Source organism: Bombus vancouverensis, chromosome 9, assembly GCF_051014615.1.
Source record: "Bombus vancouverensis nearcticus chromosome 9, iyBomVanc1_principal, whole genome shotgun sequence".
In the NCBI taxonomy this organism is placed as follows: Eukaryota; Metazoa; Arthropoda; class Insecta; order Hymenoptera; family Apidae; genus Bombus; species Bombus vancouverensis.
Window position 1 is genome coordinate 12,823,736 of NC_134919.1, and position 19,308 is coordinate 12,843,043.

At 41.3% G+C, this 19,308-nt stretch overlaps 1 protein-coding gene across 4 annotated transcripts in view; it reads left to right on the forward strand.

Annotated features, from left to right (window-relative positions):
• The first annotated feature begins 4,616 nt into the window (after positions 1-4,616).
• Positions 4,617-19,308, forward strand: part of LOC117163514 (uncharacterized) — a 55,603-nt gene continuing 40,911 nt past the window's right edge. The window contains exons 1-3 of one of the 4 annotated variants that reach the window (XM_076621356.1): positions 4,617-4,796; positions 6,421-7,440; positions 9,360-9,602. In XM_076621356.1, coding sequence (XP_076477471.1) covers positions 7,212-7,440; positions 9,360-9,602 — 472 coding nt within the window. In that variant the 5' untranslated portion in view covers positions 4,617-4,796; positions 6,421-7,211. Of the gene's footprint in view, positions 7,441-9,359; positions 9,603-19,308 lie in introns of all 4 variants that reach the window. The other 3 variants (XM_033345842.2, XM_076621357.1, XM_033345840.2) reach the window with 3 other exon arrangements.

The following is a 19,308-nucleotide window of genomic DNA, read 5'->3' on the forward strand; positions in this document are numbered from 1 at the left end:
CGACGTGGCGACACAAATATAGAATAAGGATAACCGGGTTTCGGTGTACTTGGAACAGTGTATATGTATATCCAGCATACTAAAGCGATAGCTGTTACGGGAAAAAGGGGTCGTGGCAGAAAACTACGGGATACAGCTAATCCATGAAATCCCTCAAATGACAAATCCCTCCCTTGCTTCTTTCCGTTTTCTTTTCAGGAATAGAAGGGGAAAAGTGCTTCAGAGAGAAACCGTCGGTTCTTTGTTGACAAAGTAATTCAAAGCAACAATACTTCGTACGATATTAATCATATGTCATACGTCATTTTAAAAAATTTTCATCTCTCGATGTTCAAATATTATCGCCTGATACGAGTAATTAGAGAAACGAGTGCAGTGCTGAGAGAGGATTGCACATGGCACTTGAGAATAAATAAATGTTCCAGAAATGTAATGATTCTTCATTGGGCGAGCTTCAATCAGCTTTAAAATTCAACTACGATTCCATTGTCCTGTTGGTTCACCATCGATTGACTAAATGAAATACGATTACTTGATGCACGCTTGCTGCGCCTCCAATCGCATGGACCTTGAAATCCTATCAGTTGTGGGTTTTTGGTTAATTTGCCGACCGAATCGAAACTGTTTTAACGCTTGGCTATTGTTTGTACATGGCGTTGTTGGAATGTAATTTATTGCAAATTGACGGAATTAAATAAACTTTCATAGTATGTTTCATATAACAGACAATCAAGAACATAGCTAAACAGAGTAGTATATTTTCGTATGAAAGTTCAATGTACGGATGTACCGAAGTGCATAAGCCTACAGTTACAGCGGATGCTTATTCGAACAAATTGACATTCTGACATACTCGATACGTCAATGTAATCAAATATCTATATAGATTTTTATGAGCGTATGTATTGCAGTTTTCAGACGTTACATCCGTCAGAACGGCACTTCGTCCGAATATCTATTCACTATAATCATAGCCTGAACTATTATAAAAAAAAGATCCAAGTCAGTAAAAACCTGGTATTATACTTTTTTTTTTTTACTAAAAGGAGAAGAATTCGTTGGCCGATAATCTATGACATGCTATTCTATGACTTCTACAATACGGTACCAAATTTCATGAGCGTCGTGGAGACAACCTTAGTACAGTGGCTGCTGCATAATTCACTTTCTCTCAAAAGGAGAATATTAGAGGTCGGACGATCCATGTAACTTTCGGTATTATAGACAGATTACATTCTTTATCTCGAACGCGATACGTTGAATTTAAATGAAATTTAAATGAAATTCTGCCGCCACGTACGCCAATCCTGCTGATGAAACTTCATATCATCTGCTCCGCCGTGTCAAAGTCGCTTAAGTATTAAGAGTGAGGTTTCTACTACACTCGTTGCTTGAGGGTATATTAAAACGGAGGAAATCTTTTTGGTGGAAATTTAAACCAAATTACGAACGTTAACATGGAATAATAATACATTTTAAAGAATGTAAAAAAAGAAGAATATCGTACTCGTGGAATAGTTATTAATTCTTGGTTAATTTCCTTTTTATTTTTATTATTGAAACAAAATTCAGCATGAACAGAACGGAAAGAGAATTTGGTAGGTTCTGAAGAAAAATAGCTCGAGCGTTAGACGAGGCAGAGGAACGTCAGGACGGTGGTTATCGATGCACGGAATCTTGCAAAGTGGGTAAAGTATAACACGCTAGAGGTTTGGATACGATAAGACAACAGTACGAGGTCCCCTTTTTTGTTGGTCCAATTTTACCATAGCCTAAAAAACTTGCGTGCCTTGTCAATATCGAACATCGATTCGGTGGATTTGAATGCTCTATAGCTTGATCGCGTATTATCGCGTCACATTCCTACGGTTTTCTCTCCACGAATATTCTTCATCCATCTTCGATCTTCTTGATGGTCCACCCATCCGCGAAAACGCCTCCTTTGCTTCCCCCCTGCGACGAATCTCGATGGTATTTACGATATATCGAGAGGCCACCGAGGATCTTCCGTGTTGGACTTCTCGCTCGTGATTAATTCGTCCCTAGATATCAACGAGAAAAAAGAAAATCGATACCGTAGCGGTTGAAGGAATGATACAGGAACGGATTTCGTCTCGTTCGACGAACTTGGAGGGCAAACTAACGACTTCCAACCCAGACCTCGCCTCTCGAGTTTTTTCCGTCTCTGTCGGACACTCGAAGATATCGGATAATCGGATATTTTAGGATATTCGAAGTGGAGATGAGGGTAGTGAACTGATTTCAAGGTTGGTTTATTGGTACCGTAAACGATGCTGTATAGTTGTTTTGTAATTTCTCTTTGAGAACGGATTAATATTGTCAAGTATTTTGTTCGGCAGTTTCTTCCGAGGAACTTGGGATTAGTCGTTGATCCGGTTCTCGTTGTTCGGATGCAAAATCGCAGTATTATTGGGTCAGCTTTCGCTACTTCTTTGGTAATTTTTCACGCAAACAAAATTTAAATCAGCGTCACGTCTCCACGATGACGTTGTCTTCGCAGAAAATCTACGTTGAAAAATGGGTACACGCTTTTCGATTTTTTAAACTGAAAAACAGATGTTAGAATATCCTTTGAACCATATATCTTGAATCGTATATACTTCAAAAGTCCAATATCAAAAAATAATCTAGTTTAAAGCGCGCATCTTCTTTGTTTAATTTTCCGTTACTTTTATTATCCCTATGGAAATTACGATAACTTTCTATCCACCAATTACTTGTATTTCACCTCTTCGAGTCGCAAACTTGTGAGTTTTGATTTAAATAACACTCATTTAACTCCATCCTCTTCTACTTTTTTACTAGACCCGTAGTTGGTGATAAACAGGTTCAGAGATTGCTGTCGGGTAAAGAGACGGAATATCCGCAACGAGATTTTACTTTGAGAAGAGGCGCGAAATATTTATTTATTCTGCCAGATGAATCTGTTTGCTAGTGGACTGTAGATTCTATCCTATCCAATCCTCTGGAAAACGAAACCCGATCTTTTGTTCAGGAAACAGCAATTTAAATCGTTGACTGTTTAAAAGAACTTTGGCTTTAGCCGATAAACTTTTCAACTCGATCAAGGAAAACTTGCGCAATGAATGGTTAATTAAAGTTTGATCCCGATATAATACTAGTTCATTGAACGAACACTTCTTTTATAATCTTCGAACAGATAAAACTCAACGTAAATTTCAAATGATTAATTCGCCATATAAATCGATTCTCGTGGCCATAAGCAGAGAAAACGTTTGCCCTATAAAGTCATATATGAGCTCTAAGAACGAGGGAGACATATTCCGAGATGGCTTGATCCTCCTGGGATTAGAATGTATCGCTAGTGGACTGTTTATACGCTACAAACCTGTATATATCTTCGTATTTTACTTGCTCGTTTTCCTTTATCGACAAGCCGGGAAACAATGCATCCTGTTCTCCTATACGTAGGATTGGACGAATTAGCTGGAAAATATTGAAAGTCGCAGAGATTGCTTCGACTTAATACTCGTCATGAATACAATGTTAACAATACCTTGAGAAATAACCTAACCATAAAGCCTTCATTTATCAATAGGAGCTGATAACTCTAGATTAAAATAATGTCGCTTAAGATGTAGGGCACTAGCTACTTTTCGTTTCCATTTGTTTGAAAATGCCAAATTTAATCGTTTCATTAAGACGAGAGAAAGAATGATCGATCGTTTTCAGACACACAGGCAATTTGACGAGGTACTTCGTAAAATTCATCCGAAACCTTTGTTCTCGTGGAGAAGTCATGCACTTTCGTTGGTCTTGCTCGTCCCTAGCTCACGAAGTAAGTTCATTAACGTGAATGAGGTGTTCCTGAAGAGGAGCCACTCATCGGAGAACGCCTCATGCCTCGAGGACGCCTCTCAAAGCCTTCTTATCGTTGCTTTAACACGTCGTTACATGCGAGGAACAGTGGCTCGGCTTGTGTATGTGCAAAGTAATTCTCCGATGAAGTTTTTTAATCTGCTTGCGCGCAGGAGCATCACACTTCAAACAATGTTTATCGAGTTTAAAACGTTTGCAAATCGTTCTACGTGTTTGTTTTGTGTACAATTTTCTTCGGTAAGTAGTCGCTGATTTAGATACGGTTTTCATTTAGAATAGACTAAATTTTGTGACAACTAATCCAACTCTGAGATTAATGCAATCAGCTTAATCTCGATAAACAGCGAGTTTCAGATAACATCTGTTTCATTTAGCGTATACACTTCCCTATATGCTAATTCTGTTAAACACGGGACTATTAACTCTGTCCTTGCTAGTTGTAATTCAAAAGGAGGAATCTTTGCCGTCTGTTAAGTTAAATTAAATTACTCTCGATCAGACAGACAGACAGGGTCTGTCTTGCAGATCATAGCAAGATAAAGACATTCGATGTGTGGAAATCGTGGAGAACTCTGGCTGCGGAAGTTTTTCACACGGAAAGTTTTCTTTCAAACGGGATTTCGAGAAGGAAAGTTTGCAAACGATCACGAAACGTTCTCCCAAAAATAAAAGTTTCAGCTTGTAAGGCGGCCGCCCGGCGGCGCTTCCTTCTCAACGCGTTCTCGATTTAATTTTAGCACTTACGACTCAGTCCACTCGCGAGTTCCATCGAGGCAAAATCGACCACGCGTACACGCAAAATCTACGTCGCGACGTATGGCTTGATGTTTCCGGGTGACAATTAGAGGGGAACAGATTGCAACAAAAAGAAATCTACTTCCTCTGAAAGTGTATCGTTATCTCCAGTGCTTGTTCGATATTTTTTTCTAGCTTAGGTAAATAGTGATCGTAGTTATTTAAATTAAGTGCTTCGTAGGATATACATTTTGTAATTTTAAGGTCGAAACATGGGTGAACGCAATGGCGGTTATTAAGTTTTTTTACTTCCTTCATCAAGAATTTATCGTCCACCGGTATAACTTTACGTAAAAAATTATTATAAACGTTTAACGACGCAATTTACGTGGATCAACACGATTCCCCGCCTCGTCCCATTACTCAAGCAACGCCGAAAGGCTGTGGTTGGGTACAGCGTGGTCCAAGAATATCCACATTGCTCGAGGCACGCAAGGGCAGCCAAAAGTTCAACATCCTCGACGAAAGCAACGTTTGCTTTCTCTTAAGCACCTTTAATCATTCTACAAACATCAAACGTGAAATCCCTAGTATATTTTCTTATCATAAATTCATCCTAAATTCTAAACTCTTAAAAATCAATTTAAAAATCGAAGAATAGTTCAGATTCATCTGCTGACTATATTTCTCTAATGGCACGCTGGTACCACGCTATTTCGTCAGAGGAAAACTTTCATGCGGATTCAAGTTCAAATATTAGGAAAACACGTCACGTAGGTCTGAAAGCTAGTGGTTCAATTAAGAAATAAAATAAAGGAAACTAAAATGACAAAGAAAGAGGATGAAAAGAAGAAAGAAGGGTCGCGTTACTCAGTCGACAATCAACCACGATGCAAATTACGGGTATTCATAATTTAACGCGCGCGCGCGCGCGCGCTATCCGCCTCTTTTAAGTGGGCGTTAAAGCTGCCCTCGGTTTTATTTCACGCCGCGTAATCCGGTTTGCTGCGTGCACGTGCCGCGTTTTTTCTCGTAAATTTCACCAAATGATTTTCGCACCGTGGAAATCATTCGCGCTGTTTCGACAGCTTTGTGAGTCCGATGAATGGGGTAAATTGAAACCTTTCCCAAGCTGCGCTTCCACTCCTTCCCCTGCGTCACTGTTCTTCCTCACTTTCCTGTAATTAATTTTTTGCATTAATTGTTGCTAATAGAAGCAACGTTCTGTTTCGAGGATAAAAATGTATAGCTCAGTCCGTACAATTAGTAGCAACCTCCAATTGCATTTAAGACGTCTCTTTCATAGTTTTAAATAACTTTTCATATACCCGTGCAGTAACTCTGAACCTTTTGCGTGTTACTGAATGCACGCCGGTGTTGCGATGAATCTGTTAAGCGATACGGTTATGAATGATACGCGTTTACTGATTAGAGATCGAATAAATATTTATACTACCGATTCGTAGAACGCAATTGAATACGTGCCGCGTAAAGATTTGTGCCTGTGCCATTTCACAGAGCAATATAACTGAGAAATGTATAGCGTGTTCAAAAAGGAATCTTATACGGATTGTAGCAGGGTAACACTAATATAATCGCGAATGCAGCTTTATTTCTGCATTTCACTATTCCTCTTATTATTTGAATCCACAAATACTACAATCTCTGTTCGAGGAAGTATCGTTCCGAAAGGACTTTTAGTTTAAAACGACAGCTCCGTAAGTTATCCGTAGAAGAAGATTTTTGAAAGAAACTACAGGGAATTGCGAGTTCTGGCGTGAACGTGTGCAAAGTTTACCAACAGCAGAATCGTTCTATTTGAAGCGAAAATAGAGCGCTCTCCAACTCTCTCTTTCTCTCTTATCACGTACGTGCGTTCACCCTCGTTCGACCCAAGAATATCCCACTGGAGGACAGCGTGGAGCGAACCTTTTCTTGCCTTATAATCGCCGTCAGACAGTGCGACGTAGCCGACGAAACCGACACCGCGTCTGTTTCATAGCCTGTCAAATATATTTGAAGTTGTAGCGGCCCAAAGGGAAAGTCGTCACGAGCTATAAAACCGAAGAGTTTTAGTTCTATTTTACCTCGTCTCTTCAGGATATTCATCGTACGAGTACAATGGTGTAGAATCTTAAGCCAAGAAATCTTTATATCGAGTAAAAGTTCTGTACATGATACGTGCCTTTCACTGTATCGCAGGTGTTGTAGTTTAACTTCAACACCAAAATATTTTTCTTGATTAAGTGAACCGTAATTAATTCTGTGTTATTAAAAACAATTTCGTTGGAAGCGCAGAGTTCAAATATTAGTGAAAATATGAAATAACGATCAAGAGCGGTCAACGTACATGTACAACGTACATATCAAAACGCAACTGATTTCGCATCCTTTCGAAAGCAACGTGAATATTCGAGTCCTAGAGAAGTCGACAACCAACCGGGAGTCTCCCCTCGCATCCGGTGCAAGAGCGGAAGTAGCTGAAACGTTGAAAAATTATTTTTACTCCGAGAACCAGTTCCGAGCTGCGTAACTCGGTCGAAAGGCAGCCGAGCCCGAAGGTGGACCGGCGAAAATTCATTGCTACGGTTTCCGGCTGTCCACCGATCGAACAAATGTCGAGAATGTTGCGACTGGAGCTGTTGGGACTCGTGTTGCTGGCCTGTACTCAGATCCTCACGGAACATCGCAGTTTTTACGACACTATACCGCAATACGGCTACTCTAGACTTCCTGATCTTCCGGAACGGACGAGAGAGGTGCACGTTCAGCAGGGCCGCTTACGTGGAATCGTGGTACAGCCGAGGACCACCTACGATCTGCAGCCCGTCGATGTTTTTCGGGGTGAGATTTATAGCTGAAAATAATTTTCGTGTATATAAATACATCGCCGGTTATACAATATACTCGGTAAATTAATTTCGTTTAAAGACATAAATTAAACATATGTCATGTTCCAGTTAACGATATTTATTGCCAAACAACAGCAATAATTAACTACATTTCCTTTATGCATGTTGGAAACAAGGATGAAAAATGCTGGTGTATTACACAGCGTGCTAATAACACGTATCGCGTAACGCTGTAACAGTATTGATCATCGCAAAATCTAAAATAACACATAATTCTCACTCGCCTGTTTCTAATTAATACCGAAATTTCTCCATAAATCACGGGAACTTAAAAATTCGGAAAAATGAACTAAGAGAGGTAGCTTGCATGCGGCAAAGGGTCAATCTCGATTGTTGGAATCCGTATACAATCATCGTTTAACATAGCATATAGGAAATCTCAAAGTTTCGAGGCCAATCGTGTGACGGATCGAAGCCTGCCAGACGACGGGTAACGATAACACAGAGACCGGCGCGATTTCAGTTTCCGGCTGCTGATACGGCGAACTTTAGCCAGAGGGTGAAAGTTTGTTCACAGCTGCATCAGCTTCTCATTTCTCTGTCTTCCTCTCTCTCTCTCCCTCTCCCTCTCTCTCCCTCTCTCTCTCTCTCTCTTTCTCTTTAGGTCTCTGCAATATTAGTTGCGATGTATTCGCGCTACGAGGATCCCGATACCTCAAAGGTTTCAAAACGAGAAGCGCGCAGGCTATTCCGGGAATAAGCGCTCCTCGTCTATGGTTCTTGGTCTCGTGCACGCGTGCACATTAGCTGGCAAAGCGGAATCGAGCGGGGTTTGTACCTTCTTGAGTTCCCCGAGATCCTCTGACATTCCTTGGCATCGGCTACTCGATTCTTGAGCGTTCCCGCGTGTGCAAACGGTTCCGTTTGAGCATGGAATGGCACTGAGGGAGTGTAGGATAAATTAAGGACAGGTTACAGTCTCCAGAGTCTTCAAATTGGGATGGGGAATGTCAAATAAGTAGTAGAGGAAGCGCATTTCAGTTCTTTAGAACCTATTAACAAAACGAGGTTTGTATGCCTTCTGAGACTACGATAAATTTAGACATAGTGAAATGTGTCTAAAACGTTCGAAACGAAGTTGTCGAACGACATTATCTTTATGTAAATAGTATCGTGTTAGCACAAAGGAATGTGCGAATGCATATGGATTAGGTAAATGCAAATGTGGACTAATTCGGTATGAATAAAAATACCTGCGAAAAGTATTTTAATTACTTTTAGTTTCAAGCAAATTTTATTCCGGTTATTAGGTTAAACGCAAAAAATCTTCAATCGTTGTGATCACAGGTTTTAAATCCGAGATGTTTGCAATCAGACTTTTCGATTTGTACTTGCTCAGCTGAGCGATTTAATATTTTATGCGGTAAAGCCAGTGGCCTGGCAATCCAATTTACACGGAAATAGGGTAAAATGGATCAGCCGTGATCCTTACTGCCAGGCTGGAGCGTGTTAACATCGACCGCCGGACGAACGGGATCAATTTAATCGATCTACTCACGGCGTAATAAAACTTTACGCTGATTATCGCGTCGCGATGATTCGTCCTAGAGATCAGCTACTACATTATTCCTTCGTTTAATAATAAGAATTCCAACGTATGTTTCAACGTGCTATTTCGTACTCCCTAAGTAAAACTTTCTAATTTAAACTTCTCAATTTGGGTTTTGGGATTTAAACTTTTTCATTTAAGTTTTCGAATTTTTTTATTCAAATTGATCTTCGACGAATAATTTATATCTAACTCGATCCGAAACGTAAGAACTTCAACTCCTCAAATATGTAAAACTCGATACTAGTCACCCGAAACAAGTTGCGCTTCTTAAACTAATCATAAGCAACTTAATGTTGCAGGAGTGCCATATGCAGAACCACCAGTCGAATCCTTGAGGTTTTCTCCTCCAAGATCACCGGAACCATGGCGTGGTTCAAGACAATTTCAAGACTTTGCACCTGTTTGCCCTCAAACGCTGCCAAACCTGCGAGACGAGGTGAAACCGGTCAGATACGAGTACCTAAAGAAGCTACTGCCGCACCTAACAAACCAAAGCGAGGACTGCCTTTACCTTAACATCTACACACCCCATCAACCCGAAGGTAAGTGAATTGAAATGAATTATTTTATTATTTAAAAAATTATTTTTTCCACGATTGGAAAGCAACGATAATAAAGAAGTCGACAAAATTTCTTCACTCTCTACGATTAATCAAGTATTACGACGTCAGTTTTGCGGATCAGCTTAGGATTTACGACGTCGAATAGTATATTTTTCGCTTTACCGTGGTTTATGATCCTCGGTTATGGCTGTTAGACGACGCTAAAGGAAGATTCGTGACCGATAATACTGTGAACTGCATGGATATCTACAGTGTAAAAAAGGGAGAAATTTCGTGACGGTAAACAGTGATCCGAACCGCTTTATTCTTGACGCTTTGCCAAGAAAATAAGAGGGGCGGAGTGTTCTGTATAGAGAAAGTCTTTACCTAAAAGACAATTAGAGAACAGGGTACTTTTAGCCGCGTTTCATCTACTTTCGGGCTACCCTAATTTCGGGTCCATGTTTAACTCTCTCCGTGGCGAGATTCCGAATCTACTCACATCCTGTTTTCTTTAATCACGTTTAATTTACCTCTGGCAATTAACCTCGCCGAACAGTAAATTTGCGAAAAACGCCCGATATCTCGTACTGAGATAAAGGAACCGTTACGATTTTATCATCTTCCAGTAACTTTTGAGGGAAAAGTAATAAAATCAAATATCTTTTCACTGATTCCTCAAAATTGGGTTTCGAAGCAGCTTTTACTGCGTTGTAAAAGTAGTCTAGCACGGCCATAAATATGCTTTGGCATATTTGAAATACCATATCAACCATCGTTATCGAATATTTCCGAAATTTCTAGATATTCAAAGTTCATCAAAGCTCGAATTCTTCCAATTTCCACGTTTTTTGTTCTTTTTTTATAAAAATGGTTATGGATCTTAATTGCGGTGGATGCACGTTTTTCGGTTTATTAACAAAAAAAGCCGCTACCATACAACGTTTCCACTGGACTGACCATAGTTTCCGGTATTGTCCAGTGGACTGGTTACACGAAACACGCGCATTCAGACGATACCTTTTGTCGACAATTTTGTCGCATTCAGAGGCGCAGCAGATGCATCAAATGGATGCGTTGTTTTCGCCGGAACGAATCGAACGCACGCGAAACATCGGAATATTTTGCAAAATTGCCCTATCTCTATTATACATTATATACATACCTACTATCGAATGTAACAACCGTTCTTTCGATAAAATAAGAAGTAACATTCAATTTTCTACGAGCTCGAATTCCGTTACAAGTGCGATATTAAAATTTACGATAAAGGAAGTAGCTGCCAGTCGTTCCGCTTTGAGCTTCATATTGGATTTCCTGTTTTCTTAAAGTTGAATGTCCTTTGCCGTAGTATCATGGATACGCGCCAGAGGACACATTGTTGGTGCAACATACCGAAAAGCTTTGCACGAGAAGAATTCCGATTTGATTGTTAGCGAAGATAAAAGTAGAATGTGTTTGCAGAATCAAGAAAAAAAAAAAGAGCAAGAGGAAAGTTTCCTTAGAGATAACAATGATAATATTTCTTTTCTCTATTTTCTTCCATGACGTGAATTTTTACGAATCTATTCCTAATTTTCTGTTGCTGAAAATAAAAACCACGAAGCACGGGTTTAGCGTGGAATTAGTGGTCAAACGAAAATGGAGTCCTTGATACAGAGAACGTATAACGATGAATACGTTTATTCGCGATCGACGAATGAATCCAAAACGAAAAGTAATCATAAGAAACGACTGACGTATAATTGCGTAGAACACGTTGATGCGCGTTCGGCAAATTCATCCGTTCCCCGTACTTAGCCTGTTCGAAAAGCTAATTAAAAGTAATCTCTCGCGTTTGCGACGAGCCGTTAATTAAGGGGAGAAAAACGCGGAGTACGGCATCGATTATTCCCTCGGGGATTACTAGAGATACTCTCCCTCTTGTTCCCCCTCAGCGTCACTGCGGTGTTTCAGACCCTTTCTCTCTAAATTCAGTCTGTTCGTATCATAGATAAGCTTAAAAATGAACTAAGGCAAGGTGTGTTTTGCGTCGACGTGCAAATATTATTGTCCGTTTGCACTGAACTTCTCCCCCTGATGACAGTCGAATAAAGATAATGTAGTTATCGTGGGATTATATCGGTGAATTTAAGTATCTTCCCTCTTTTTAAAAATTCCTCCAATCTTCTCCACGTTGAGAATGCCAAGGAAGATTACGTGGAAGATTGTGGAGGATCTATGCAAATAGATGGGGAAGATACATCTTCCTGATTGGCTGGAAATAAATTAACCTGTGGAATAATGAACGAATTGAAAGGGAAGTTGTTTGAAGTCTGCGGCTAAGTAATTTTCAACCAGAGCCAAACATGTTTATCAACCGTTCCGGAAGAAAGCTTCGTTCGTTGGGATGCTGGAGTTTCGTAATAAGGGATCATAAATTATACCCGTTATCTGTCGCAGCCAGGGGCTAATGAACGCGGGATCGTGATTTTAAAGAGCCCCGAATTTGACTTGGAAATCATCCTACTCCATATTTGTTTCCACCTGGATCGTGAAACACGATCATAGTTTGCGAAAGAAATCCTTCAGCAGTTCGGTAATTTCACGAGTACAATTAGATTTTCTAGTATCCGATAATACTTGAGAAATATTCCATTGAAAATCATTTCCAATTTCAATTTCTCTCTTGCCGTATCTCGATGGTTTCGCGAAAGAAGTAAAACAACGAAGAACTTGCGGATCCGTTCGAGAAAATACGAAAAGGCCGATGAAAGATGCGCCGCCGTTGCAAATAAATTGGAACCGTCCGGCCATGGGTTAGAGGGGCTGTTCTCGGGAAGATATATACGCCCTCTTAAATACTGGAACCGACGCTGGAGTGGGAAGGATGGTAGAGAAAGCCGTTCTGAAAGAGCGGACTCGCGTCTCGACGATAGGCACCCCACGGCCCTTGAAAATATCGGGAAATTCATTAATGCCCGATCCGCGGGGTTCGGTCAAATAAATTTTAGCCTGGTGGATGAAATTTACAGCGACACGCGGCACCTTTAAAATGAAAACCGACATCAGTATTGGTAGCCTGCCGCTACTGCTATTCCACGATTTCCTCGTGTTACCAACATGTTACAGTCTCTATTCTGGCTTTCATACACCAGATGATTCATCTAGAAGCGTGTAGAATGTACAAGGGTAGCGCTTTTTCAATCAAACGTCTCTTTCAAAAAAGTCTCTACTCCTATCACTTGACGCTTATATATATCCTACTTCCTTCCTACGGTGATTAACCTTGTTGTTAAGGTCTATGATACTACCCATAGGAAAAAGAAACGATAATATGTCATAGGTTTTCCTTCGAATGTCCGACCTTTCAAAAGATCGAAAGAAAGGATCGTTAGATGTGGATGGTACGATAGAAATTTTTAGTAGAATTTCTGGAAATTTTCGTCGCAATGAAATTTCGTACAGAAAGCTTGAAAAAAGAAACCGGGGTCGTGACCAATAAAAACCGTAGGATCAAAAAATAAATGTCTAACCAAATTTTCCTACTACATCAGGACCTGGTAGCATTTCAGAAACTAAACGAACCACGCGAATCACGTTTGGCCACACAGGTTGTATAGCCGATACGTCTCCCTTTTTTTCCTCCATCCTCTATTTCACTTCATCGATATAATGACTCGCGACCATTTCGAGGCAGCAGTTCGTATGACGCTGGCAGTAGGTTTTTCCACGTGAATTTCGTACACGATTCTCGTCACTCTTTTCCACTGCTCACGTTTTCGCTTTAACCAGCAACGAAAGACACTAATTTTTACGAGTAACTTCGTTCCGACCGGCGAATAACGCGGACTTCATCCGCAAGCCACGTATTCGCCCTCCACCCTCGCCGGAAACAGTGTTCGGAGTTTCCTTTGAATATGGAAACGCATTATCCGCCGCCAAACGCTGCCACGTAGAGATCACGCTGTTGGAATAGCAAAAATCTCGTTCGATCCGATATCACGTCAACGGGAATTAGTGGCCGTGGATGCCTTTCTTTCTACGTTTGTGTATCAAGCGATGGAATTCGTGTGTTTTGTCAAATACCTTTCCTCTGAAGCTCATAGGCCTGAAAAATAATGCAGCATTATTTCCTCTTTTGGGCGTTCTTACGATTGCATCTGAACTCCATTACCGTTTATAGAAACTCGTCACTTTTTAGTGACCTTTAAGGAAGATAAAACTGTGCTTCGTAGGTGAGAGCACGTATTGTGCACTCGATGCGCTATGGTTTCGATCATAACCGTTCGATTTTCAACATATTACGTCACGAAGCTTTTAAAATGTACGTCGTAGCGGAAATATCCTCGGATAAAGAAGCACAGTTCTCCATTCCTTGCTGATACGATTTCGTTCCTTAACACCTCACGAAAAAGAGGCCGAGGCTGACCGTAGGAGTTTCGAAGAATAGTGTCAGGTGCGCGGCCGGAAACACGTCGATCCGGTCGATTCCCTTCACGTTTACGGATTTCCGACAAATTCAATTTCTTCGTTGGCCTTAATCCTTGCCGCTCGCTGATCCCCTTTGTCCGGCGTCGGAGTATCGGAGTCCCGTAATCTCGTAATCGGAGTCGGGGACTTTAAGGCGTCGCCAATGCTCTGACAAATTTCGTTTCCTTGCTACTCCACATGTACTTTGATCCTTTTATACGCTTGGAAATCGTGCCTATTGCCTTTTCGATAGATTAACCGTGTCCTAAGAATCTCATTTCCTTTTTGCTATATTAACACGCGAATCTGAATGCTGAAAAAGTCGATTCTTTATTGGTACCTTTCTTAGGTTGTCAATTATGCGATAGTCTAAAGCAAATGTTTAAGTCTACCGTAAGTATTAATCAGAGCACCTAGGACGATCGTTTGTCCGCGGATGTATCGGAGTTTTGAGGTCGAGGATGATCCGAGAGGGAAACGTGTGCTCGAGTAGCACTCGGCTGTCTCGAAGCTTTTGTGCAGCTACGTTCCCGCGAGCTTCTAGCACACAAAAAAAAGTTCAATTTCTTTTGTACGGCGCTTAATCCGACACCAAAAGAACTTGCTGAAACGCGCACTCTTTCTATCTTCTTCTTCTCCGAGACTTTTCCTCTTTTCTTTTTATCTTGTACTTTCGGTTATTACATACGGTGTACTAAAACTAGCATTTCTTTGACTAGCCTGCTTGCCAGGATTTTCATCATCCATAAATGCTAATCCTCGTTATTTAAGAAATGTCTATCTTCTTGTTTAACGGTGAAACCGTGTTCAGTCAATAGCTAAAGAAATTTGAAGATATTTCAAAGTGTCAATGAATTATCGAATACTTCCATCCCTCTTTCATACGAGTTAACCTATGATAAAATGTCAGTTTAGCCCCATACTTCGCGACTAATTGACCATCCATATGAAATCAGTAACATTTACTGATTAATGTAGCTTGCTTCGAAAAAGGGATGCCACCTCGCGACGCGTCGTTACGAATGAAATTTCACGTCTGTCTTGCCGCCGTCGATACTAACTAATTAATAGTAAATCAGTCTGTGTGGATAATGGATGGCGTTTTACCAGGTTGCGTCGGTGCGCGTTCTCGTATCGCGAATAACATGGTGTGCTCCATGTCGGGCCGATAACGTCGTTATCAGTGCATATGGGTTTCAGGGCCCACGTGCGTTTGTCATATCTGCAGTCGCGACGTCGACGCGGGGTTGGGGGTTTGGAAGAGGGTCGAACGACAGAAGAGGAGAATAGTGGCCGTTCAAGCATCTACCAACCCCTATTTTCCAGCCACCTCCGTTTATTCCCTATGCACGGGGATTTCCAGCGTGATTTTCAGCGTGCAACGGAACGTCAATATTAAATTTACAAGGGACCAGAGAGATCTTTCATGGTGTTGCATGTCCATCACGCTGAAAACGTTTCGAACGAGTCGTTCGTTCTGTTTGACAAAATCGCGAGCCTGAAAGAGGAAATCTCGTGGAAATTCAAAGCTTCCGTTTGCCCTCGTTCAAATGGCAAGATAAGTTTCTACATGCGAGCTAGCCACAGTCTGACTGTATTTTCCGTCCGATTAAATTAATTCGAATTCTCTGATTCAGATGTTCTTTCCGATACCACGCTTCCGTTACTCTTCCTTTGTGGTACGTTAACGCGCCTATCTTCTTCGTAGAAACTAAGTAAATCAAACGTTTTATCAGCGTAAGTTCTTTTAGGAATCGCCTCGAACGTATTTAGATACGCGAGATAACGGAATAAAACCGATGGAAAAGTATGTTTGTCGAACAGTTTTATTTCGTGCTGTTGCGATACGTCGTAACATACCTATCCAATGTGCTTGAAAATTTTCGCAATGTCTTTCAACGATTCGTCTCAAGAAGAGATAGAGGAGATCCTGTTCAAATAGATCAAAAACCTGAGGCTCCTCAAGCGGGAATTGAAAATCCACAGTAGGACAGACGTTCATATATCACGCCGATCCGGACAAAATGAAACTTGCCGCGGTAGATAAAGCGCTCGACCAATAATATTCGCATACTTCTATAATGCACTCGTTCATCATCTTTGAGCATAAATAAATTCACGTAGTATTTTACTTTATTGGGGGATAGAGAAGCTACACGCTGTATTAAAAGATACCTGTGAATAATAAATAAATAATTCGCTACCAGTGAACGTATTGTTTATAAATTGCTTGTATAGGCATACGATTATAAAAATCTTCCACGATAAAATAGAAGTTAGAACGTTAAAAGGAAAACGTGCTATCGATTTAAAGAACAAACGAAACTCGATTATATCGTCATTGTTTGCCTAGTTGATCAAGAACGGCCTCGTTCCACTTGCCGGTATGCTGCGTTCACAGTAACACGATGTCAGAGAATAAAGAAAGAATTACACAGGGAGCAATGTTCACGAAGAATTTCAGATCGCCATGAAGTTGGTCCCGTTAGTGGCGTTATGGGATCGGGCCGGAAATTGGCTTTGTTAAGCGAGGAAGCCGTGCGTCTCGTCGCGTCGTCGAGTGTCGCAAGATGCCTGCACGCGTCCCTTAAAAGTCTAATGGTTCGTGCCGTGAAAGTTGTTTTCGTTACGACGTCCTTCCTTGTTACAACATGCTCTTTCACCCACGACGCGAGTAACGCGCGCGTATTTACAGGCGGCCATTTTTGCCGCGCATACGTGTCGTGAATTTCGACGCTTCGAGGAAAAAGCTGTTATCTTCAGGCTTCGTGTTGTCAGTACGAAACTATGGGGGTCGAACATCGTGGGACAGATAGAGCCAGGAAAGTGAAAATATTTTTAAAATTCTCTGACGTGGAAGTTCGCACGAAGGGATGGGTCGAAATTTGAGAAATTCTAGAATTCAAGGACTGTGCATTTCGTCGGGCTCGATAAGAAGCTGTGGAGAAGCTTAAAACGATCGATTATTACGATGGGATAGCTAGACCAATAGTCGGTAACGATGCGCAGAAAAAACGAATGAGCTTTCAGCCGCTATATATAAAATTTGTCTAATGGTTCGAAGAGCAGAGCCGATCTCCCTTCCTTCTTCCGTTCTTTCTTTGCTCTATTTCCAGCATGATACCTCTGCTCTCTCGCCCGGTGGCTGACCTCTCTTTCCTTTCCCCCTTTTTCTCTTCCTTTGTACCACCACCTCCGCACTCCGCCTCTCGTGCAACGAACCTCTACGCCCCTCCGTTTCTTCGCCACTGACGCCTTCTTCCTTTCCCGGCGAGTGCGCCGGAGAGTTTGAAAGAACTTAAAATAAACGACGCGCTCCAGCCGCGTTTCTCTCGCTGGCTGACAATACTCTACCCGCCCTTCTCCATCTCTTGTCATTGTTGCTTCTTGCGAGCCGAAACTTTTGTCCCCGACCACGCGTTTCTGTAATTTCGATGTCGTCCACCCTGTGGATAGACTACAGAATTTTTCTATTGCTTCGAATAACTTTCTCTCAAGCGTTGAAATATAAAGCGGAGTTACTTTCGCTGCTATACGCGCATCCAGATACTTTCGTATGGCTGGATTAAAATTGTTGTAAAAGTCAAGCATGTAGATAATTTTTATGTCGAATAGACGGAACAACGTAACTTTGGCTGGAAGAATCAGGTTTCTTTAAAACGCTTGTTAACTAAATTGCACGTTAGCCGGTGCAGCTCATTAACCGGTAATAGTAATTTCCCAGAGTACCGTCGAGAGTTGCCGTCGCAAGCGTCTTGGAGGATGGAACACACGACGAGCCCGACGACATCCACGGGCCAGCCGGTGAAACCAAACGCCCGCCGGGATTCGCGGCTATTTGCATTCCCTATCTCTGTAGTTAATCGTTACTCGGTAAACAAGCGTGTCCATGCTCTGGCTGGTGCAGTCCATCGAGATTAACGCGCACTATATACAGTGGCCGGTTTTCACCTATCCTGCCTCGTCGTGTAATCAGTTACGTCATTATGCGTGGTGCATGTATCCAAATTGTTTTCCATACTATCATGGTGCCTCTTGCCAAGGGATATCACGATATCAGCTTCGTTTCATTGTCTTTGATCCTTGGTAATGGATCCGCGAGTCATCAACGAAACATCGTATATTTTGCTCATGAATAAACAGGTAATTCGTCGTTTTGAGGCGATCGGAGTCACAGTTGCAGTGGATTCACAAAAGCGATAGATATACACAGTTGGGATTCTCGGCTGTCGGTGTTGCGACGTGAAACATTTAATCAAACCATTCGAAACTGAACCCGTTCTCGTTTGGCTAGTATGTTTTCTTATTGTTGTTCTTTCCATTTTCATTCGGATCGAGATGGAGTGAGCAACCTAGTTTTTCAAGGTCGCGACGGATCGCGCACCACGGTGCAGCGTGAGGCGCATTAATCAGAAGTGTTTCACGTTGATTAAAATCCCGGTGGTTTTCGTAGATTGAATTGTAGCGCTGCGGCCTTAGGTGTGTACGCGATTCATTTGCGTTCATATTAAAAACATGTACCGTCATCGCGAAATCACGAGACGTAGAATTATTAAACAGTCTATTAAAAGCATCGGGCTGGTAATGTATCACGGTATCCAGTCGTGTTCGCGAACGTGAGCTACGTAATTACCTCAAATGGTTTTCCCAATGGAACGCGTAATTACGTTAAAGAATCGCAGACAAGCTGGAAAATTAAAAGTCGTGTTAACCTCGGCCGCGTAGGCCATCGAACGGTCATTAACGGTGATTTATTCAAGTTCGACTTAACAAACTGTGCCGCCTAAGGACAGGACGCATTGTTAACGCTCGTACTTGTGAAAATCACGTCCGAGTAATTGGTGAGTTTTGCATGATAAACGATGTACCGATTGTAAAAATCCCTTCTCGAAGGAACAACTTCGTAGTAAAGTACAAAGACTACTTTATTTTAAATTATACTACGCAGACTATGCGGTGTAGACCTGTATAGACGGTGTTTACGAACTATGAAAATTCTATGGGAAGAGGTTCTATGAAACGTTATAAGAAAAAGCTTGAATTTTTTAACGTGTTCTCTTCTTTATATTAAAATGCGAAATAAAGACATTTCACTTTTATCTAACTGACTAATTAATGGTTTTAACACTTCGTAACCCTCGAGCCCAGGGTTGCTGGATGCGAGAAAGCAAGCCATAGGGTAATTTATAGCTAAGAAAGAGGAAAGGTTAATCATATAAAATTAGTCTGAAAGACGAGGTTCATGTGACAAATC